The sequence below is a fragment of the Cetorhinus maximus genome, chromosome 1, assembly GCF_964194155.1.
Source record: "Cetorhinus maximus chromosome 1, sCetMax3.hap1.1, whole genome shotgun sequence".
Classification (NCBI taxonomy): Eukaryota; Metazoa; Chordata; class Chondrichthyes; order Lamniformes; family Cetorhinidae; genus Cetorhinus; species Cetorhinus maximus.
Window position 1 is genome coordinate 97,574,222 of NC_135879.1, and position 23,846 is coordinate 97,598,067.

At 39.9% G+C, this 23,846-nt stretch overlaps 1 protein-coding gene across 3 annotated transcripts; it reads left to right on the forward strand.

Annotated features, from left to right (window-relative positions):
* Positions 1-212: 212 nt before the first annotated feature.
* LOC144681928 (N-acylethanolamine-hydrolyzing acid amidase-like) lies at positions 213-23,405 on the forward strand. Of its 3 annotated transcripts, XM_078544117.1 has the most exons (12): positions 233-443; positions 2,162-2,326; positions 7,381-7,507; positions 9,089-9,179; positions 12,924-13,000; positions 14,780-14,952; positions 16,109-16,171; positions 16,286-16,352; positions 20,475-20,503; positions 21,697-21,741; positions 22,763-22,853; positions 22,939-23,405. In XM_078544117.1, the coding sequence occupies exons 1-11, from the start codon at positions 271-273 to the stop codon at positions 22,830-22,832; spliced, it is 1,080 nt and encodes a 359-aa protein (XP_078400243.1). In that variant the 5' UTR covers positions 233-270; the 3' UTR covers positions 22,833-22,853; positions 22,939-23,405. The 3 variants fall into 3 exon arrangements, with proteins under 3 accessions (XP_078400235.1, XP_078400243.1, XP_078400229.1); XM_078544109.1 differs by lacking the exon at positions 21,697-21,741 and having other exon boundaries at positions 213-443; XM_078544103.1 differs by lacking the exons at positions 20,475-20,503; positions 21,697-21,741.
* The last annotated feature ends 441 nt before the right edge of the window (positions 23,406-23,846 follow it).

Below are 23,846 nucleotides of genomic sequence, written 5' to 3' on the forward strand. Positions count from 1 at the left end.
TTGAGTCTTTTTTTTAGCTATAACTTTTTTTGTGTGGTTGACAGCTACGTTTAAAGTAGGATATGGTCCTTCATGATCAAAGGGGCTGTAGTAAAGGAGCAACAGATGGTGTATGCTCACACCAAGAGTGTGTATATTCCATATGGAGCAAACAGTAATCTTGACGACAGTGAGGTTTCTTCGACATGTCCGGCAGCGAGAGAGGTTGGACTTCCTGCCACTGGAAGCTGTGCCCGGGTTAATCCACTCTGGTTCCTGTCCCTGTTTCAAATGTTGCTGTATTTACAGTTGCTGTCACTCTGTTTATTGCCCGGGGGCCGGGGGGATTTCTCTCCCCCGCGTTTCAATGTGAGTTTGGAGATGCCGCCTGACCAGCGCTGGGAGCCGGTGCTGAGACATTACGATGCGGCGCAGTTACGGCGGATCGTGCACCAGGTTATCGGGTGAGGACAGGGGCTGCTGTCCCCAGGCAATGATACTTTGTGTATTCTCTTCATGGTCATGTCTTTATACCTGGAACATCCAGCCACTCTGATCTCTCTCATTTCTGTTGATAGGATGTTCTTTGTTTTCATGTTGTCCCACTTGATTCTGTTGGGTTCTTCTTTCCAGTGTAATTCTTCGTGTATGTTTTACATCTAGTACCTAAACTCTCACTTGTGCTTTTGATTTTACTTTCCTGCAGTCTCTAGGTTTGTTCCGAGTGGTTATATTGTTTAGTATTATTTACTGGCTGAGTGAGTGTGTTGCCCCAATGGCCCAAAGCTTGCAGACAGCGGTGGAGAGGATGTGTCCGCCGCTGACTTTATTTAATCTGCCCATTTCCCATTTTACGCTGGATCATTTACACCTTCCGGTCTCGGCTCCTGCAACAGTCACTAGGTCAAATGAGTGTAAATCCATGGAAGCCACGTCCCCTTTTCATCATAAACTGAAGACACGCCGTTTAAGGTCTGTCTTGAGTTTATTGACTTGTACTGTTTTTAACTAGGGCTGTCGCTCCAAAACTGCACAGCCGCCTGCCCAACGATGTCACCCCTTCCCTTATCCTGGACACTTTCCTCCCCCACCCTCATTCCTGACACTGTTTCCCCCTCCTTCATCACCTGATAACATTCACCCCTCCCTCATCCCCGACAGCACTCACCTCCTCCCTCATCCTCGACACTTCCCGTCCTCCGACAGCACTCACCCCCTCCCTCATCCTCAACACTTCCCCTCCATTCCTGACACTGTTCCCCCTCCCTCATCCCCTGACAGCGCTCATCCCCCGACACTGTTGGTTGGCAAGTGGACTCTCATTGGTAGAGGCATTGTCACAGAGAATGCACCAGTTAACTGACAACTGACAGTTAACTGCCAAGCTGCAACACATCTACCAATCAGAATCTACTTGCCAACCAGTCAGCACTCCTCTCATGCAGTATAAATTGTTGTTTCCTTTACAATTTGGTGTTCTTGTGAACTGTCCTGATGAGTGCGAGAAGACAGCATGTGTCTTTTTTCAGCAATATGTCAAAATAATGCTGTCAAACTAACAGCAAGGCCAATTGTGTTGGCCGTTATTTATACACAAATGGCACAACATTTACATTTCCTTTTCAGTATTTGCACTGTAAATTTCACAACCCTTCAACCTGACCGGTTAAGGAGATGTACGGTTGTTTGCCCTGTTCACTCAGATCTCAGATGCCCTATAGAGTATGATGTGCTATTTCCATCTTGCACTTCCAGCTACTTGGTATTGTCAATATTAAATAGGCAACATGGGTCTAACTAACAGTGGCACCATTTCTTGCCTGCCACAGGAAATTGATAATAGAAGGTTTGCAAAAATATGAAATCCAACTGAATTTACCATCTTCTAATCAGAAGTTCGTCTTTCAGAACAAGACTTTTATGTTGGATCTGAAAAAATTGCTCCAGAAGATAATTGAGCCTTGACAGACTTTCCTAGTCCAGCATGTAAATTTTATGCATTCAGTATTTCCCAAGCATTTGTGCTTGGTATCTTGAAATACTTGTAGATTAATATTTTGTTACTTGTGAATAAGCTATTCTGTTTAGCAAATGTAATTGTTCATACTTGTATATTTTTCAACTGTGTTTTAACAAAATTAATGACAAATGTTCTTGAAACAATCGAATCTTTATGTTACAGTTCTGTTGCTCCCAAGTGGGTGATTTCCATTGTTGAACAGCTAGCAACCCAACTAGGCCATATATTACCACAACCCTACGAAGCAGAAATTCAAGGAATAAGTAAAGCCCTAGGTTTAAGCCTTGGAGATGGACTTCTTATCAATCTTGTTTATGAAATTTCTGGGTAGGTATTCTTTAACATGTAACTATTTAACAGTCAAACTGTTAAATTTTGATCAATTTTACACCTGAGCTACTTTAGTTTGCCCTACAAAGAAAGTCACACAGTCAGGTGCTATTATCCAAATAGTAGTTGGATCTGTAGTCACTCGGGAATAATTTACCTCGGAACATTCATACTTGTTTTTCATTGGAGTCTTACAAGCAAAACCTATTAGAAGACCAGATAATACTAATGGCCTGAGAACAAATACCTTACAATGTAACAGTGAAGAAAACAGTGCAATATGAACAAGTTGAACCCTGTAAAGGTACTTTACGTTGACCAAAATCTTCCAGTTGGTATTATTTTAAGACCAACATTGACCCATATAAATGGATTAACAGCAGTGTTAAAACAATAACAATTGGAAAATTTAGGCAACTAACCCTTTCTCACCACAAAAAATAAAGATTAACAAAACAATAAAAATAAAGTTATTTAAGCAAACATCTAAATCACATACCTTGTGTTAAGAAGCATATAACCTTTAGTTGTCAGTGGTACTAGCATTCAATAAAAACAGTAAATGGTAGCATACATAGGAAGAAAGTAATTAAAGTAAATTAACTAAATAACTTAAGTTAGAATGTGTTACGTTGCAGCTGTGAGGTGTGGGAGTTTTTGGACACCAAGGCAATCCATGACAAACATGTCTGCAGGAAGCGTAAGCAACTTGAGGAATTCCGGATCAGGATTATTGATCTGGAAATGCAAATACTGCGCAGCATAAGGCAGGGGGAGAAATACCTGGATACTGTGTTCCAGAAGACAGTCACACCTCTTAGAAGAGGGACATCTGTTTTGGCCAGCAGTGAGGGACAGGAGGATGTGACTGTCAGTGAGGCAGGTAATGGGGCGGAGCAGATAATAGTGGAGGAGCCTCAGACTTTGCAATTGTCAAACAGGTTTGAGGTGCTCCCAACCTGTGTGGATGAAAGCAAAGTCTGCAAGTTGGATGAGCTGGCTGGCCATGTCACTGTGGTACAGGAAGCCGTTCAAGCAGGGGGAGCAAAAGGGAATGTAGTGGTAGTAGGGGATAGCATAGTGAGGGGGATTGATACTGTTCTCTGCAGCAAAGAGTGAGAGTCCAGATGGCTATGTTGCCTGCCTGGTGCCAGGGTTCAGGATGTCTGCTCAGGGCTGGAGAGGAACTTGCAGTGAGAGGGGGAGGATCCAGTTGTCGTGGTCCATGTAGGTACCGGTGACATAGGTAGAACTAGGAAAGAGGTTCTGCAAAGTATGAGGAGCTAGGTACAAAATTAAGAAGCAGAACCTTAAAGGTAATAATCTCTGGATTATTACCTGAGCCACATGCAAATTGGCATAGGACAAATAAGATTTGAGACAAATGCATGGCTCAAAGACTGGCTTGGGAGTAGTGGGTTGCGGTTTGTGGGGCACTGGCATCAGTACTAGGGAAAGTGGGGGCTATACCATTGGGACGGTCTACACCTGAACCATGCTGAGACGAGTGTCCTTGCAAATTGCATAACTAGGGAAGTAGAGAGGTCTTTAAACTAAACAAGAGGGGTGAGGGATCAAGCTTGGGTGGAGGTAGCAATTCAAGGTGTAGAGTCAAGACAGGAGAGCAAAATAGTAATATGAGAAATCAGGGTCAGAGAATGGGAAGGTGCAGAGCGAAAAACCTAAGAATGCATCAACAGTCAAGACTAGATATTATAAAGGTAACAAAAAGACAAAATTGAAGGTTCTCTATCTGAATGCACGTAGTATTCATAACAAAGTAAATAAATTGATGGCCCACATTGAAGTAAATAAATATGATCTTATAGCAATTACGGAGACGTGGCTGCAGGACGACAAAGATTGGGTCCTTAATATTGAAGGGTACATGACATTCAAGAAGAATAGGAAGCCAGGTAAATATGGAGGGGTAGCACTGTTAATCAAAGAAGAAAGTGGTGCAATAGTTAGAGATGACCATGGTTCAGGAGATCAGGAAGTAGAATCAGTTTGGGTGGAGATGAGGAATAGGAGGGGAAGTAAGTCATTAGTGGGAGTGGTCTCCCTAACAGGCCCCCTAACAGTAGCCACAGTATAGGACAAAGTATTCAAGAGAAAATATTGTGTGCTTGTGATAAAGGAACAGCAACAATCATGGGTGATTTTAATCTACACATAAACTGTAAAAATCAGATTGGCAGTAGTAGCCTGGATGAGGAATTCTTAGAATACTTTCGAGATAGTTTCTTAATGCAGCATGTTCTGGAACCAACCAGAGAGCAGGTTATGATACACTTGGTATTGTGTAACATGACAGAACTAATTAATGACCTCAGAGTAAAGGCACCCCGAGGTAGCAGTGACCACAATATGATTGAATTTTACATCCAGTTTGAAAGGGAAAAGAGTGGGTCTAAGACTAGTATCTTAAACTTAAATAAGGGCAACTATGTGGGGAGGAAAGCTGAGCTAGCTGAAGTGAACTAGGAAACTAGGCTAGAGGACAGATCAATAGAGAAGCAGTGGCAGACATTTAAGGGGATATTTCAGAGTATTCAGAAAACTATAAAGAAAATTTCTAAGGGGAGGACCCACCATCCGTAGTTAACTACAGATGTTAAGGAAAGCATCAAACTCAAGGAAAAAGCATACAACACTGCAAAGGTGAGTGGCTTGAGAGATGATTGGACAGAATATAAAGAATGGCAGAGAATGATTAAAAGGTTAATCTGGAGAAAGAAATTAGAGTATGAGAGGAAGCTAGCTAGAAATGTAAAAACGGATAGCAAGAGTTTCTACAGGTATTTAAAAAGGGAAAGGGTAAGTAAAGTGAGTGTTGGTCCTCTAGAGAGTGATAGTGGAGAGTTAATAGTAGATAATAAGGAAATGGCAGAAGAAATGAACAAATATTTTGCTTCTGTGTTCACTGTAGAGGATACAAAAAACATTCCAGTAATAGCTGCAAATCAGGAGGTGAGCGGGAGAAAGGAATCTGGTGAAATTGAAATCACTAGGGAAATGACACTGAGCAAACTGATGGAGCTGCGGGCTGGCAAGTCTCCGAGTCCCAATGGACTACATCCTAGGGTCTTAGAAGAGGCGGCTAATGAAGTAGTCGATGTGCTGGTGTTAATTTTCCAAAATTCACTAGATTCTGGAAAGATTCCATCAGACTAGAAAGTAGCAAATATAACCCCTCTATTCAAGAAAGGAGGGAGGCAGAAAACAGGAAACTATAGGCCACTTAGCTTGACGTCTGTCATGGGTAAGTTATTAGAATCAATCATTAAGGAGGTTATAACTGGGCACTTAGAAGAGCTCAAGGCAATAGGGAAGAGTCAGCATGGTTTTGTTAAAAGGAAATTGTGTTTAACCAATTTATTGGATTTTTTGAAGGAGTAACACTAGCAGTGGATGAAGGGTAGACGTACTGTACTTGGATTTTCAGAGGCATGTGATAAGATGCCACATCAAGGATTATTATGGAAAATAAAAGCGCATGGTGTAGTGGGTAATATATTAGCATGGATAGATGATTGGCTGGCTGGCAGAAAGCAGAGAGTATGAGTAAACGTGTCTTTTTCTGATTGGCGGGATGTGAAGTGTGGTGCCCTACAGGGGCCTGTACTGAGGTCTCAACTTTTTACGATTTACATCAATGACTTAGATGAGGGGAGTGAAGACATGGTAGCTAAATTTGCAGAAGATACAAAGATAGGTAGGAAAGTATGTTGTGAAGAGGACATGAGGAGGTTGCAGATGGATATAGATAGGTTGAGTGAGTGGGCAAAGATCTGACAAATGGAGTTTAATGTGGGAAAATGTGAAGTTGTTCACTTTGACAGGAATAACAAAAAAGCAGAGTATTACTTAAATGGAGAACGCCTGCATAATTCTGAGGTGCAAAGGGATCTAGATGTTCTAGTACATGAGTCACAAAATGTTAGTGTGCAGGTACAGCATGTAATTAAGAAGGCTAATGGAATGCTATCCTTCATTACAAGAGGGATTGAACATAAAAGTAATGATGTTATTACTTCAGTTATACAGGGCATTGTTGAGACTGCACCTTGAATACTGTGTGCAGTTTTGGTCTCCTTATTTAAGGAAGGATGTAAATGCATTGGAGGTGGTCCAAAGGAGGTTTACTAGATTGATGCCTGGAATGAGTGGGTTGTCTTTTGAGGAAAGATTGGACAGATGGGGCTAGTTTCCACAGGAGTTTAGAAGAGTGAGGGGTGATTTGATTGAAGTATACAAGATCCTGAACGGCCTTGACAAGATGGACGTTGAAAGGATGTTTCCCCTTGTGGCTGAGTCCAGAACTAGGGGGCACTGTTTTAAAATTTGGGTTTGCCCTTTTAGGACAGAGATGAGAAGAATTTTTTTCTCTGAGGGTTGAACAACTTTGGAACTCTCTGCCTAAGAGGGTGGTGGAGGCGGGGTCATTGAATATTTTTAAGGGAGAGGTAGATAGATTCTTGTTAGGCAAGGGAACCAAAGGTTATCGGGGCTAGGTGGGAACGTAGAAATCAAAAGACAAGAAGATCAGCCGTGATCTTATTGAATGGCAGAGCATGCTCGAGGAGCCGAATGGTCTACTCATTCCTATTTCTTATGCCCTTATGTTCTCACTTGGTCTTTGTATCTCCCTGTTTGTAGGGAAATACTTACAAATTATCAGAATAAAATGGACTCTGAGCACTCCAAGTAAAAGGAACACTTCCTTTGACTCCAGTCTGTTATGCATTATCCCCTCCCTTTGCCCACCATAACTGACTGATGGCCAGTTCCCACACTTTGGCCGAATAGTTCTACCTCTATAGCTACCTCTCCTCCTTTAAAACATGGTAAAACCATCTCTTTGAGCAGGTTTCTGGCCATGTATCCCAGTATATCCTTTTGCTTGGGCATCATATTTTTTATTACATCTCTAAGAAGGATCTTGGCCATTTTCCTACATTAAAGACTCTAAATAAATACATGTTGTTGTGTCATTACTGAAAAGTTTGGACTCTGAACTGATGTGTAACTCATGTTATTGTTCTCAGCTTTTGCACTAGCATTGTTGCTCAAGACTCAAGAGGAAATATTTACCATGGTAGAAATTTGGATTTTGAATTCAGCAATACTTTAAGATCTCTCACAGTTGACCTACAATTTGTTAAGAATGGTCAGGTAGGTGTTGCATTAAAATTACAAGGTGGAATTTTAGAAATATATTGGAATCTCTCAGTTTGCTATGCTAGTACTAAAATGCACTTTTCAGACAAATTTTGAGAATTTCTTTGTTCATCAGTGGAAAAGATTCAGAAATTAGACTTAAAACAAATTACAACTTTTTCTTAAACTTGAGAAGGTTAAAGGGTGATCTGAAAGATCTTCAAGTTTGAGGGTAAATCGTAATGGATTATTCGCATTGGTCAGTGAGATGGGTAATAAGAAAGCACGAATTAAAGTACTACCACTTTCTCAAGGGCAGTTAGAGATGGACAATAAATTCTGGCCTTGCCAGGGATGCCTATATCCCATGAACAAGCAAAGAATTAATAGGGAAGTTAGAAAGAAGATTCTTAGCATGAAATTGCTTAGAATGTGGAAATCCCTTGTCAAACATAATTATTGAAGCAGAGTCTGTCAGTGAGTTTTAAAGGGAATTAGTTACTTGAAACAGACAAATATTCAAGGTTCCAGAAAGTGAGCAAGAGAAGTGACATTAGATGTAGTTGGGGCGGAGAGAAACCACTGGAACAGACTTGATAGGCTTGAATGGCTTGTTCCTGTCCTGTTACAGAATATAATTCCATAGTGAATGTGAGTGCTGGGGAATAAACCCCTCAAGTTTAGATATACTATGTCTAGGTTAGAGCAAAAGCTCTTCTGACCCTTGCCCAGCAATGTGCCTACACTTCCTACATCAAGCATTCTTTTGTTGTTGCTGCAGAGCGTTGATATTTTAGTACAATTTCTGTTGAATGCTAAGCAATTTTGTGTCCAGTGCCCTCTTGAAACTGAGTTATTTCACTTGGGATCCAGTAGAGATCAGAGAAGTTTATTCATCCATCTGAACTAGGTTTAAACGCAGGCCTCTACAGTCAAGATGCACATCTATTCATGTAATGGAACGACTGAGACTTCTTTTAAACAAAATTTTTGAATAGCCTAAAACAGACTGATAGCACTAGACTTTAACTTGGATGTTTAGCTGAATCAGAAATTGAATTTCAGATGGGCTTGTGTGAATGCAGTTTGGAAAAGCCTAAATAATGCCTAAATTGTTAACCTGCATTTAATTAATCTAATCGTCCCAGTGATATCACATTGCTGTTTGTCTTGTAAGCTATATTAGCCATGATCATCTCATGTTCATTTTACCTGTAACGGCATGGTTAACACTACAATGTATAATATGTATATAACATTGAAATATTGTTCCTGGTTGTGAAAATGCTTGAGTATTAATTATTTTTCTTGCGGGAAGATATATTTAATTATTTCATTGCGGACAGAGGTAGAATTAAATACAGGCAACACACTTTACCAGGACAATGCAAAAGCTAATATGTTAATTGTTTTGTCCTAATTTACACTTTTTCTCCCTTGCCATTCAGTCACTGCATTCGAACATTTCTCTCCTTGCTGATGAGCTGTTTAGTTCTTTTTGTTGAGCTGATAGCTCATAATCTGTTGCAAAATGCTGTTTCATTCACTGCTGAAATCTGAACTGTGTGTCTATCTTAATTAAAATCTTTCATTCAGATCATCTACAAAGGGACAACATTCATTGGCTTTGTCGGTTTATGGACTGGGCAAAGTCCAAACAAGTTTACCATTTCAGGGAATGCAAGAGGTGTGTTGAACTTTCTGGTTCTTTGAGTTAATATACCTGTGCTGCTCTTTAGATACTTTGCCAATTATCACATTTTAAATCTGACTCAGCAAATTACCTTGGGAGTTTGATAAATATGTCAAGGTGTTAATTTTGAAATGTTTGGATTAATGTGTATTAATCCCACAGACTGTAAAAGAGATTTAATCACATTACATTCCTGCTCTGAAGAAGAGTCATACAGACTTGAAACGTTAACTCTGTTTCTCTCTCTACAGATGCTGCTAGACCTACTGAGTTTTTCCAGCATTTTCTGTTTTTGTTTCAGATTTCTAGCATCCGCAGTATTTTTATATTCCAAAACATGTCTGTTTTTGTTCTCCCGCAGCATGGGAAGAATTCCATAGGTTCTAACAAGCAGAATTATACCAGGCCACTGCAGTATTAGTAACATTGTTCAAAATTATAATGATGGGATATTCCCAGACACTACAAATAATGGTAGATAGTGGAAACTATCTACAAATGGCCACATTGGAAAACATTGTTAGCACCATTATGTGTCGTATTTGACTAAAGAAAGCCTTGTAAACACTATTTGAAAAATATTATCAAAATCATCTGAACATTAGAGCGACCTATTTTAACATGCATCCCATTAGCATTTGCTAAACCCAGTGGATTTTGCCCCATGGATTTTGTTCAGCACCATGAACCTGCTTATTTATGCTATGCATATACCAACAACAAAAACAACAATGAACACAGCACCTTTTAGAATATGGTTAAGGTTTCTACTCAATAGATCTAATTTTTCCTGACTCTATTGGGATTAAGTGCACCAATGTTTTGGCGTATCATAATACTTATATTGAAATTGCATACTTTTGTACATTCTACTAAAAAAAGACCCCTCAAATTATTTAGCACAAAGCAGTGCTATACTTAAGTGATTTAAATTACTTTGCACTCTGTGACATTTGTGAAATAATCAAGATTGTTAAAATCGAATAAAAGAGCATAATTTTTCCAGAAAACCCATTTAACTTCTGTGGTAAACAAACATTAGATATTCCTGTAAAACTATGTAGCTTAGAGGCCTAGTCCTGCAAATCCCTGTTTCATACATGATGTAAGACAATGTAAAACATGCCACCATAAGAACAGAAGGTACAAACTCCACTGGAGAATCTTGCCAATAAGTCGGAAATGAATAGGGAGAGGCTCTATGCATTGCAGCACAGCTGCTAAGAATGTGCATATCTGGTAACAATGCAGACTATGCAATTTTTATTCCTTGGTTTAAGTCGCACTAATACTATGGGCATCTTAAAAGAGAGCAGCACATGGACTGGGTATGTTTTAAAGCTGAAACATACTGATAAATATGAAATTGTTTGTCAAGTTTTTATCAGTGCTGCCTCAGCCATGAATAAGATTATATCTGTGAAACACATCAAGTCTGTAAGTTGTACAATAGTTATGGGTGAAGCTAATATTGCCATGTTTTTCTTAGTTTTGCTGACAGCAGTTTTGTTTTATTTAAATCATGATTTGAACTCTAGTGGTGTTGGATCTTTTGAATTGGCTCCAATGAGCTCCTCCTTCTTTCCATTGCCTATCATTGGGGCAACGTCACACTATATGCAGTAATACACAATTAAACTGAAAGTATAACACAGAAACTGTCAGTTGCCCAACCGGACCATGTTGGTGTTTATCTTTCAATAGTTCTAGTCCATGTGCCTGCCCTGTCCTTATCAATCTTTATCACCCTTTCCTCCAACCACTCATCTAAGCCTTTCTTCATAATTGTATTTCTTGATATCGGGCAGAATCATGGTGAATCTATATATAACTTTTTTGACACCGTAACATCCTTTCTGTGCCATGGAACTCAAAACTGCATACTGTACTCCAGCTGTGGTCTTACTGAAGTTTACTGACTGATGTATTCATATCTACTTTTATGTTCTATACCTCTGTGCTTGAATGACTTGCGTGTTTAGAACAATTTTGTTCCGAGGGAAAAATGAATATAACAACAAGAGTTTATATTTATATTACCTCAGAGTGCAGTGGATGTTGGGATGCTGAATAAATTTAAGGAGGAGATAGACAGATTTTCAATTAATAACGGGTTGAAAGGTTATGGGGAGAGGGCGGGAAATTGGAGTTGAGTCCGAAATGAGATCAGCCATGATCGTAATGAATGGTGGTGCAGGCTCGAGGGGCTGAATTGCCTACTCCTGCTCCTAGTTCTTATGTTCTTATATGGCATCTCTAATATATTAAAACATCCCAAGGTGATTCACGGGAGCATTATAAAACAGAATATGTCACCGAGCCACATAAGGAGATATTAGGTAAGATTACCAAAAGCTTGGTCAAAAAGGTAGGTTTTAAGAAATGTCTTAAAAGAGGAAAGCAAGGTAGAGATGGAGTGAAGTGTAGGGAGTGAATTCCAGAGCCTAGGGCCTAGGCAGCTGAAGACGAGGCCGCCAATGGTGAAGCGTTAAAATCAGGGATGCACAAGAGGTCAGAATTGGATGATCACCAATTATCTCAGAGGATTGTGGGGCTGAAGGAGATTACAGATATTGGGAGAGGTGAGGCCATAGAGGGATTTGTAAGCGAGGATGGGGATTTTAAAATCAAGATGCCGCTTAACTGGAAGCTAGTGTAGATCAGCGAGCACAAGAATGATGGGTGAATGGGACTTGGTGCAGGTTAGAACATGGGTAGCAGAGTTTTGCATGACCTCAGGTTTATGGAGGGTAGAATGGGAGGCCAGGCAAGACTGCATCAAAATAGTCACGTCTAGAGGTATTAAAAGCATGAATAAGGGTTTCAGCAACAGATGAGCTGAAGCAAGAGCAAAGTTGGGCAATGGAGACGGGAGAAGGTGGTCTTAGTAATGGCATGAATATATAATTGGAAGTTCATTTCAGGGTCAAATATGACACCAAGGTTGTGAACAGTCTGGTTTAGACTCAGACCGTTGTCAGGCAGAGGGATGGAGTCGGTGGCTAGGGAACAGAGTTTGGATTGGATGAACTTTCTGCAGGAAGAGCAACCAAACACATTGGCTTTGGTAGTTATGATTGGCATAAAAAGATCTCTTCAACTCAGCTAAAATTATAATTTGTCTTTAAAAGTAGCAGTGTCAAAAATGTGAGCAAACCAATCAAGTGTCTCTAGTGAGAATTTTTACAACACACACTGTTCATTTGGAGCAGCTACCATCACAATTCACCGGCCTCTGTGGATGTGTCTAGGTTAGCCAGAATTACATTAGATATTTAAAATGTTACTTGTGATGCTGTTTTTGATGTCTTCTGAACTTGAACCCCAAAATTTCTCTGCTTTTCCATATCATCTAATCCTTTCCTAATTAAAATATAATTCTTACTTTTTAAACTAAAACATAGCAACTTACACCGACTGACGCTAAATTCAATGTACACCAGGAAGGAAAGCAGTCTCAGAGTAGAACCCTTTGCAATATCACTACCCAGTTTCATGCCTTTTGCACTCTATCAGATACTTATTGGAATTATATTTTAGTACTTGACTGTGGGTAATTATGATGTTTAAAGAAGTACATAACAAGTTACTTAATAGCTGAGAGGTCCTGGTGTAAATCTCTTGCAACTTGCCTGCACTTCGATATGTATTAGCTTATTGTACTAGCTATGTGGCTCAAACAAGACTCCATTATGCAGAATTCAGAATGATGCGTATATAATTGTCTTTTTATTAAAGCTAGAGGAGAATGGTGGAAAATTATAATCGCTGCTCTTTTGAAAAGAAGTCTTCCTCCTAGCTGGCTTATTAGAGATGTAAGTAATTTTCATTTTAATTTTGTCTATGTTTTGTTGATGAGCACCCTTATGCATAGCATGGTCACATGATCAGAACTGATACTAACAATCAGATAAGCTGTTTAATGGTGTTGCTTGAGGAATAGATTTTGGCCAAGACACCAAGAAAATTCCCTTACTCTTCTGTGAATAGCTCCATGGGATCTTTTACATCCATGTGAGAGGGAAGACTGAACTTAGGTTTAATATTTCATTTGAAAGTTGAGATTTCTAAGAGTTCAGCACTCCCTCGGTATTGCGCTGCACAACCTTAGTACTGTACTGAAGGGCCAGATTGCTACCGAAGTGGGTAGTTCAAGTCGGGAAGTTTCCGTATTGGCAGACCTGCATCAGTATAAAGGCCCCCCTTTACCCGCTATTTTCATTCGAGGAGGTGGGTACGGGTTGGAGTTGGGCCCTCTGCCCCCAGAGGTAGATTGGAGGTGGCCACAGGGGTGGGCAAGTGCTGAACAGCCCGCCTCGGTTCTCTGGGATTTCATCCCAGTCATTTGGATACATATTAGACTCTCTGGCTCTCACCCCTCACACCTCATCCCCACTCTCTTGCCACCATGGCCCCTCATGCTCTCCATGTCAACGCATAGCCCTTCCATGCCCATTCACCTGGCCTACTCTCTGTATAGAACCAATGAACCCTATAGTAACTATGGCATGTGTGAAACTGCTTTAAAAAAAAGCCCATTCATAATTGTTTTGAAAAGAATTGCTGTTGCTACAACCCTATAAAAGTGCCAATTAACCAGACCATTAAACTATCAATAGGAGATGTTTTAAGCACTTGACACCTCTTAACATTGTGCAAATAAATATTGAGTCATTAACAAAGGATATTACAGAAAAATATCTTATTGTATCCTCATAAAGCTGTCAGTCAAGCAACGTCCGAACCTCTGTTCAGTTGTGTAAACAGAGTTAATCCTTTATGGGGCTGGGCTCTCAGCCAAGCCTCATTATGCTATAAAGGGTCATGGAGAAGGTGGGGGCATGAGTTGGCATGTAGTTGGCATGGAGCCTGCAAGGGGCCATGGGACTCCCCTGAGGGACCGTGAACCATGAGTCATCCATGAAAATTACTGAGGGCTAGGAGATGCCTACCCCCACAATGGAGCCGGCCAGGTCAGGAGTGCAGGTGTGGGCTTGCTTCCCATACCCTTAACCCATACCAGCGAAAATTGGGGTACTGGGAATGGGGTGGGAATCCCAGAATTGGATCCTATCTGCTATTTTTAAATGGCTGAGGAGGTTTTTTGGCTGAAAATCCAGCCCGAAGTGCCAGCCTAGATTACGTGCTCAAGCCCCTGAAGTGGAACTTGAACCAATAACCACCTAATTCAGGTCAGAGTTCCACCAGTGAACAAAAGCTGATACATATGGCTTTAGTTCTGATATTTGTTATAATGAGGATGAAAAATTATTTAATAGTGATATAACTAAATCTCCGTAGCATAAGACAGTTGAATAAATGGGAGAAAAGCTGACATGTACTTTATAAATCAAGCATTTTAATTGTTCGCATTACCAGTTAACACTTTAGACTTCACAAATAGTCAACTCAAAAATTGGTCTGTGCTCATGGACCTGTTGCAACCCAAGGAGATGTTTTGGCAGGAAGAGTCATCTACAGTCAGAAAGGGGGCATTGGGTTGAGGGGTTTGGTGGAGAAACAAAGGGCAATGACAATAAAAGGGGAATTGACAAACTGATGTTAAAAAAAAGCACTGTTTTTCATTTCCTCAGACCCTTGTAGAAGCTGTGGATTTTCAAGCAGCTTTGATGAAGTTGGCCAATTCCCCAATCACTGCAAATGTATACTACATTTTAGGTGGAGTTAAACCAACTGAAGGCGTGATTATAACAAGAAATCTCAATGGGCCTGTTGACATCTGGCCTTTGATGCCTAAGAAAGGACAGTAAGTAGCAAATATACAAATAATGTTCCTATTTAAATTGTTTAACTACCAGTGAAAAACAGCCACCAGCATAATGTAATATTTTGACTGTAATGTTTTCTAAAAGTAAATGCTAGAGATGGCATATTTTGTGGAGATGGCTTTTAATTGACAAAATGATTTTAATGGTGATCGGAATTAAGTGGATTAAAATGTGTGTTAACATATTGAGTACTAATTTCATTGAAATATTCAATGTGCTAAATGTTGAAAAATATAAATATGTGAGGAATATTGTGTGCTTGCATCAGGGTTATGTATTTCATTGCAATGTCTCCTGCCAACACGAGATGGCCACTGATACCCGACTGCGCACGCGCACTAGTCCACGCCTGTGCAGAAATACAATGACATCATGCCTGTCGGGCTGGTAGGACAATGTAACAGGTTTGAATTTAATACCCCACACGGACACAAAACCCCCTCCCCTTGCCTGGGAAAACTCCCCCTCAGAGGTCTGGGCTGTGTGCCGGGCGTGGAAGGCCATAGTAAAGGCTGCAGCTGAGGAACAGTGAGATTAATGTGGCTGGAAGGAAGAGCTGGGTCAAGGCTGGGTCAGTGATGGGGCGTTCATGGAGGAGAGGGTTCACAGGTCGGCTTCATAGCCATCAGGGTCAATCTCTTTCACAATATTCAGGACTGCGTTGTGAAACACGATTCTAAAAATCGACAAACATAAAATATGAATTTATTTAATATTATACGTTGAAGCTGTAACGATGGACTGAGTTAGGGTCACATGCAATTACATTATTATAGATCAACATTCCTATAACAGTTAATATTACATTAAATGCCTAATTTATTATTTCCCTTTCCTAATTTTATCTGAGAAGTTGTTTCACATTGGCAGGAATTAAAACACAAAGACGGTCAAAGAAATCCAGGCCTCCTGGTTTCCAGACTATAACTCCGCTGCCCAGTGCATTGGCATCAAACATAGCCATTTCATTGTTCTGGCTGAATCATACATTTTGCATTGAGGGCTTAGATAGGATTATGTTAATAATTCTACAACCATATTCAGTTTCTAGGCAAGTGTATTGCTTTTGTTTTTATTCACCTTAATCTTGAGTGCATATATTGTGGTGAGTTTTGCATTTCTTCATTTACTTAGGTGGTACAGAGTGGAGACAAACTATGATCACTGGAAAGCCCCACCCTCATCCGATGACCGAAGGTGAACATTCTAAGACCTTTAAATCTGCACAATTGCTTACACATAAAAAAATTGGACTTATACTTCAGCTTTTCATACCACTTTGATTTTTATATGTTGCATTCTTTTCTTTAGAACACCAGCTAACCACGCTCTCAATGCTACAGGACAAAATGACATCAACCTACGTGCACTGTTTAAGGTGAATGCCAATGGAATCTAATTTTGCTACTTAATTTATTTTATTGGCAAGGTTAACATCTTGAATTACCATTAAAGATAACGTGTAAATGTCAGTTAAAGGAGAAAGAAAGCGGAAGAGGGACAAGGAGAATATTTGTGGTATCAATTACTCTCCTATCTGTATAAATTTCTTGTTTTTTTTTTACTTTTTCCTTTTCTATGAAAATCATTGACTGCACACCGACTTACTGTTCCACAGGCATCAAGTACTTTGATCAATTAATCCTTGGCATGTAGATGTCCCTGGCAAGGCAGGCATTTATTGCCCATCCCCAGTTGCCCTGATAAAGTGGTGGTGAGCTGCCTTCTTGAACTGCTATGGCAGCTTGATATAAATGAATGGCTTTCTAGGCAATATCAAAGAGTAGTTAAGAGTACTGTACATGGCACTGGTGTCATATATAACCCAAACCAGATCAGGATGACAGATTTCCTTCCCTAAAGGACTTCAATGAACCCGTTGGTTTTTAATGAAAATTTAACAGTTTAATTCAGTCACTTTTACTGTACCAATTTTTATTTCTGGATTTTCTTTCAAACAGAAGTCAAATTCTCAAACTGCTTACATTCTCTGAATCATTATTCCAGGCTGCTGGATTGCTTGTCCATTAACGCAACTGTCATACCCCTATCTGTCCACCTGTACTTCTAGCAATAGAGATCAGGATCAGATCACTGACCAGTTTCTTTTACCCCTTCACCTTAGACCAATTGTAGCACCTTTGTAAATAACCCAATTGAAATCATCCAAAAGCACTCATTAACAAATCTAGGACCTTGCTGGTCTGTATAGCCCACTGACTCACTGCCTTAACTGACTGAACCAGTCTGAACTGGTGGAGCCCCCATCTGTATTTTATTTAACTGGGATATTTTCACACTCTCCCATGCAGACCAGCTAATTGTACCTAGACCTCAGCCAGGCTAGGATGTAATCTGATTCAATTTACTGACCACCAGTCTGAAGGCCAACCAGAAGGTGTCCTGCCCTGTAAAATGAACAACAGGACCCAGTCAATGGGAGCAAGAAAGAGGCTGATTCTGTTGGACATTGAGGATATGTGGAAGGGAGCAATGTGAAGTAACAACGGATAAACAAAAGATAAATGACAGAAGTTTGACACAACCGGATGATGGGTTATTCTGGTAGAGACAAAGACACATAGGAGTAAAAACTCTCTAATAGCCACTCTTTATACTGTAAATAAATTAACAAAGTAAAGTAATATTAAGATTTCAGGTTGCTCTTGATCTATTTCCCAAGCTTTTATTAAATATTTGAATTTTTGAGATCACATCGTAAACTGTTTCTACAAATACTTGGGGAGATATTTATTTTAATCACAAAATCACAATTATCTGGAATCAGAATGGGAAATTTCAAAAGATTGATGAGTTCAGCCAGGCCCAGGAGAAAGGATTGATGAATGTGAAAAAAATCTCTGCGGGGGTCAAAAAGGAGGCTGGTGCTTTTAAGAATATTAATAATTTTAACCAGTGATTCGTGTGTTCTGGAAACAAAAAACTGATAATGCCAGAAGTAGACAATACTTCAGTCAGCATTTGTACAGACAAGTTTTTGTTTCAGCAATTACAGCTCTTCCTTCAGAACTCAAAAGTAAGAGGCAGATGGGCACATTAATACAATCAGAAACAGGATGGATGGAGAATAAAAGACCAAACACACAGAACAATCATGACTGAAATAATGTAATAGATCTTCTCAGAAATAGCCTGAAGCATTAAGACTTTAAAGGAACAAAGGATGTGTAAATAGCCTGTGATATAAAATAAGAGTTTTGAAAATGAAGATATGCTAAAGTTTGAAAACAGCGTTATGACCAGAGGGTTGTGACCATATAAGAAAAAAGCTAGATATTGTTCATGGAGCTCATGTTGAGCTTTGTTGCAACAGTGCACAGAGCCAATGATAAGAGGTCTGAGTGAGAATTGCAGGAAGTTCAAAGTGGTGAACCACAGGTAATTCAAAAGTCGAAGATGGAACAGATAAATTCCTCAAAATGGTTGGCTTACCTGGATTTTGTTTCAACAACGTAGAGGAAACCACACCATGAACAGAAAATATGTTACTGTAGGTTAGAGGAAATGTATGTCAATCACAACTCATATGGAAGGAGTGATTGGAACTTGGACAGCCCTGTGAGAGGCGATGAATGAGCACACGTGCATCTCATTAATTTTCTATGGAAGAGTAAGTAGAAACGAGTGAACTAAGGTGTGAACGTGGCCATGAAGTGAACAGTCCCTCTGGAAAATAGAGGGAGAAGAAGATATGATTGGTGGTAGAATCTTGGTGTAGGTGGAGAAAATGGCTGATCTGTACTTTCCATACCAGAACTTTGGAAAAGTCCAGCTTTTCCCTCAGCTGAGGATTCCCCTCTGATGTGGGCAACAAGACTCTAAACCTAGCTGTTTGCCTTCCCCGTTGCTGCCCTGACCTTCTTCCCTCCTCTCTCAGCTGTAACAGAAACACCAGGATCCTCACCCTCCATCCCACCAGCTCCTGCATTTGACAGATCATCTTCCTGCATTTCCGTCACCCACAACACAATCCAACCAGCAAATACACCTATCACTCCCCTCCCTCCTCAACTCCCTGGAGAATCATTCCCCCCATGACACCTTAATTCACTCCTGCACATCGCTGCTTCCAACTTCCCTTCCCAGATGCAACAGGAGATACAAGACATGCTGATTCACCTCCCCTCACACAATTGCCCAGCACTGCAAACACTTTTTCCGTGTGAAACAGCTACTGTATTCGATAATTATGGTATGATTTCCTCTACATTGAGGAAAACCAAATGAAGATTAGGTACCTGCTCTGCTGAACACCTCTGTTCTGTGCAACCTTGTGCTACCACTAATTCTTCCCCTTTGCCATTCTACCTCATACACTGTTCCAACAAAGCTCAATGCCGGCTTTGAGAAAAATATATCATCTTTTTACTGGTTGCTAGGAGGACTAGACTTAACGCTGACTTAAGTAACTTCAGATTTTTGCCATCTTCTTTACACCACTTTTAATTTCACAGCACAAGTCCGTCACTTCCTTAGTGATTAGTGCATCTTTATTTCTTTAATGCCTTAAAGCTTCATCCTATTACTTGACACCGGTCATTTGCTGCATCATTTCATTCATAGTTTGTTGTGTTTTATTTTTTTCTGATGTAACATGCCCCTCCCTTTTATGTGATGGTTTTAACATGCCTGACCACCTCTTGTTTATTTCAGTTCTGAAGGATCAGTATGCAAAATATTAACTTATTTGTTGTTCTCCAAGGGGAGGTTTTTCTCCTCGTTGAGCGAGCGCAGCTGGCGGGACCGGGAGTGGCCGCGCAACAGTCCACCGCCCGCCATCAGGCCCCAACCGCGATTTCGTGCTGGCTGGCCAATTAACGGCCAACCGGTGTGAAACGCACACTGAGAAGCTCAGCGCTGCCAGGGTGGGGTCGGGAGGAGCGCGAGCATTGAAGCCTGCGCATACGCATGGGGTGCGCTCAGTGAAAGCTTCCTGAAGGGGCAGAGCTACCTCAGGGAGTTGAAGATTTTTAACATGAAAAATAAAGATTTTAAAAATAAGGAAAACATGTCCCCTCATGTGACTCCATCACATGAACAGGGACATGTGAAAAATGAGTTTAAATTTTTTTTTGTGTCACTGTTGGAAACCTTGTCCTGCCTGTGGATGAGGTTTCGCAAAAAATGCAAAGGCCACTTGGCTTATTCGCCCACCCACCAACTGTAAGGTTGGATGGGCAGTGGAAAATTCAATTTAATTAATTGATTAATGGGCTTAATAGCCCTCTTGATTGTCGGCAGGCGCGCTGCCGACTCTTGCGTGTGCCTGTCAACCAAAGTATTGTGCGAATGCACGATGACGTCGGGACGCTCGCCCGACATCATCGCACGCTATTTCACGCTCGTGTGTGTCGGGCGTGTGCCTGCACGCTGAGCTGAAAATCCTGCCCCAAGGATACTAACCAAACAGCTTTCTATTTTTGTTTCAGATGTACAGCATCTACAGCATTTTGCTAATAGTGTCTTGTTTACATTGCAGGTTCTCTCTATTAAACCAGTATTAAATGAGTAAGTATTGCTCTGAAATGTATATTTTGAAACATTTTTGGTTTGATGAACTTTAAAGGGGACACTGCCCAAGGTACTGAAAGGCATTTAGAATAGTATGACGGAAATAGGTTTACAAATTTGCTGTCACACTGAAAAGCTTGGCAAAATATAACCTTCTAACTTTTAGCATAAACATGTTGTTTATAGTCATAAAAAATTGGAGTTCAACATATACAGAGTTATTTGGGGAAATCATAATGCATGGGGGGGTGGGGGTAAGGGTTAAATACTTTTGGTAATGTCTAAATGCAAGTGGCAGATATTTATTGCTAATTCATGTTATATGTTATTGTCTACATCCTTACTAGTTATTGCCAACAGTATCACAGAATTGGCCTTGCACAGAAAGAGCCATTTGGTCCAGTAACTTGACCACTGGCCTCAATTTTACTTCATACACTCTGGGTCAACTGGTTTCTTTCAAAAAAAGAACTTTCCTATGCCTATATTCAACCGTATGTTACAGTACTTTTTAGGATAAATCCTTACAACCCCCATCTTTTTTGAAAAGCTTGCGTAATATTTGCTCAATCCATCACGGATGTCAAACATGGCGGGAGTAATTTTGAAAAACTAAGTCTTTTCAGTAAAATTGTAATAAACCGTGCACCAGTAATTGAATAAACCTGACTCTCTCTATCCTGTGAATCCTCTAAAGAAAGCCTATTGGATTCCAAACTGAAGGATATTTTTCCAGTTGCCCAGAACGTTTGCTTGAGGATTTTTTTTTCAGTGTAACCTTCCATTAAACAAGCTGATACATGAAGTGTATATATTTGCTGTGGCAATATTTTTGAAAAACAAAATGCGATTTGCAACTTCCCCACCCCATGCAATCTACAACTCATGCTGGCCTCTTTCACCACCACACCAAGCAATATCACCACCAATCATCTCCAACCTGAAATTCAAGATAACAAAGAAGAAGAAGCATAAGGGAGAGCAGTAGAGAAAGAGAGAGAGAGAGGAAACAGGCAGCAGAATGAGCATATTCTGTTACTTACCATGCCATACATTAGTAAGATACTAAAAATCTTGCTTCAGGGTATATCTTCTGTCAGTGTTTCATGATTAATTCATATGCTCAACATTTGTACAGTACTAGCAACTCCTATTTTAACTTGTCACATTGTAATTACACACTCCCCAAGTGAAGCTGCAACAATCACACGTGGCAGGAGATTGGAATTAGTGCGGTGAGTTTACATTGCCAGTTTCCACTATAAATGTGGACATTGAAATTTATAATGAAAATAAGGACAGAACACTTGATTGAAAAGTGGGGACTGAATTTTACCCGCAGCCTTGGTCCAATTGACTCCTACTTCTAATCACACTTCATCTAGACTACACTTGCAATGTCACAGGAGATTGACGAATACCTTGGTAAGAAGTCATGCTGAAGGAGAAATCACTTATCCACTGCTGCCACTTTAAGAAGTTGCAGATTTTTAATTGTGCCTTCTCCCAACACTGCTTCACTGATGTTTTGCATAGGATTTAGATAAAACCTTGTGAGTTCCAGCAGAGTCCATGCTGGACATGACCAAGCAGAAGTCCCACTCCTCCTGCAACTCTGCTTTGTAAAAGGTCCTGAGGAATTTTTGGGCCATAAAATCTTTGGTTATACCTTCTGTCCTGCTGTAGATTTTGAGCTGCAAGCCCCAGCTAATAATGCAAGAGGTAGGCGTGATGTTCCCAACACAGTATTGATGAGGGAGTACCACCTTGTGGGTGATAGAAGCTTGCCATGCCCTGCAGTATGTGATATCAAATCAATTTAATAGCTGCAGTTCTTTTTTAATCTGCTTCAGTTATTTAATAACATAAGCTACATGAGCTGTATATTAATATCTGTCTGTCTCACACACAGGCACATGCGCACGTATATATATTTTCTGCTAGTGCCATTACTTTTTGTCCCTTGCATGTTGACATTTTATTGCAGAGTTGTTGCATTGTCTATTAAGTTGCAGGAAATTCCTTGCGTGTATGCACCATCATACAGCTTCTCCAAAGCTTTACAACATTGTAATTATGGTATCATTGTGAGTTAATATTGTACCTCCTGTGCAGTGGTCTTTACAAAAATTAAAAAATAAATTAAACCTGATTATTGTTGTATCTGTGAACTAGATACTGTTTTGTAATTATTAAGTGTGTGTAATAAGATGAATTCATTTGGTGATGTTTTCTAAAACAATCTTTAAATTTTAGTTTGACTATCTATACTACAATAATGTGTGCTGCTCAGCCATATGACTACAGGACTTTAGTTCGGACCTAAAACAGAATACTTTGGAAGTTGGTAAGTAAAGATCGGATCTAATTTTATTTTGGAATTCCTTCGCAAATGTGTCTATGTATTTTAATCGTTATGTTGTTATTCATAGGCCAAGGGTAACAGTCAAAAAATTTACACTGCTGCACTGAAGTAGAAGCCAAAGCAATCAAAGAATACTGGAGTGCTACTTATCAGTTTTTCCACTTGGCGTGATGCTCCTTTACAAATGTTGTACATACCTTGCATACGGATACATTTGAGTTTACTCTGCTTTCTACTGGACCTTTTCCAAAGCATTCAGTTTGGAAAGTTAACAGCAACTCACAGATTTGAAGTTAAATTCCTAGCAATTTTATTATCTAAGAGATTTCTATTTTTACTTTTGATATGAATGAAACGCTGTCAAGTAACTTGATTAATTTTTTAATTCACAGACATTTAAGAAGTAGATTTGGATTTAAATTTTAATGCTACCTGATTATTGATGGCAATTCAAACAGTATCAATAAAGCCAAATCAGCTGGAGGATGTAAAATTTCTATTAACAATCTTTAATAAATTGGAATGCCTAAAGAATGTTACGTTTACTGTGAACTTACTTTAATTCCTACAAGATGTGCAGGGATATGGAAGTGACAACTCTCAGGTCATAATTCTATCAAACCAATGGTTGTTTGTAAAATAAATGAAGTTTTTTTCTATAAAATTTTAGTCACACTGTAGCGATTAAAATTTAAATTACATTTTTAAAGAAAATACCGTTTTTCTAAAAAGTGATTTACAGAAGAACAATCATTGCAATGTCCAGTTCCACATTACAGGTGGAAAGTTAACATACTGAATGCTACCTGCCAATGGACACAGCTTCATCAGCCAATGCACTCAAGACCACACTGACCTTGTTCAAGTGTATGGTTTGTGAAGCAAAGACCACCTTCAGAAGATAGTCTTGTACAGCTTTGGCTCTGGCTGCCATGTAATTGCAACGGTTGAAAAGCAAGAATGGCGGCGGACAAG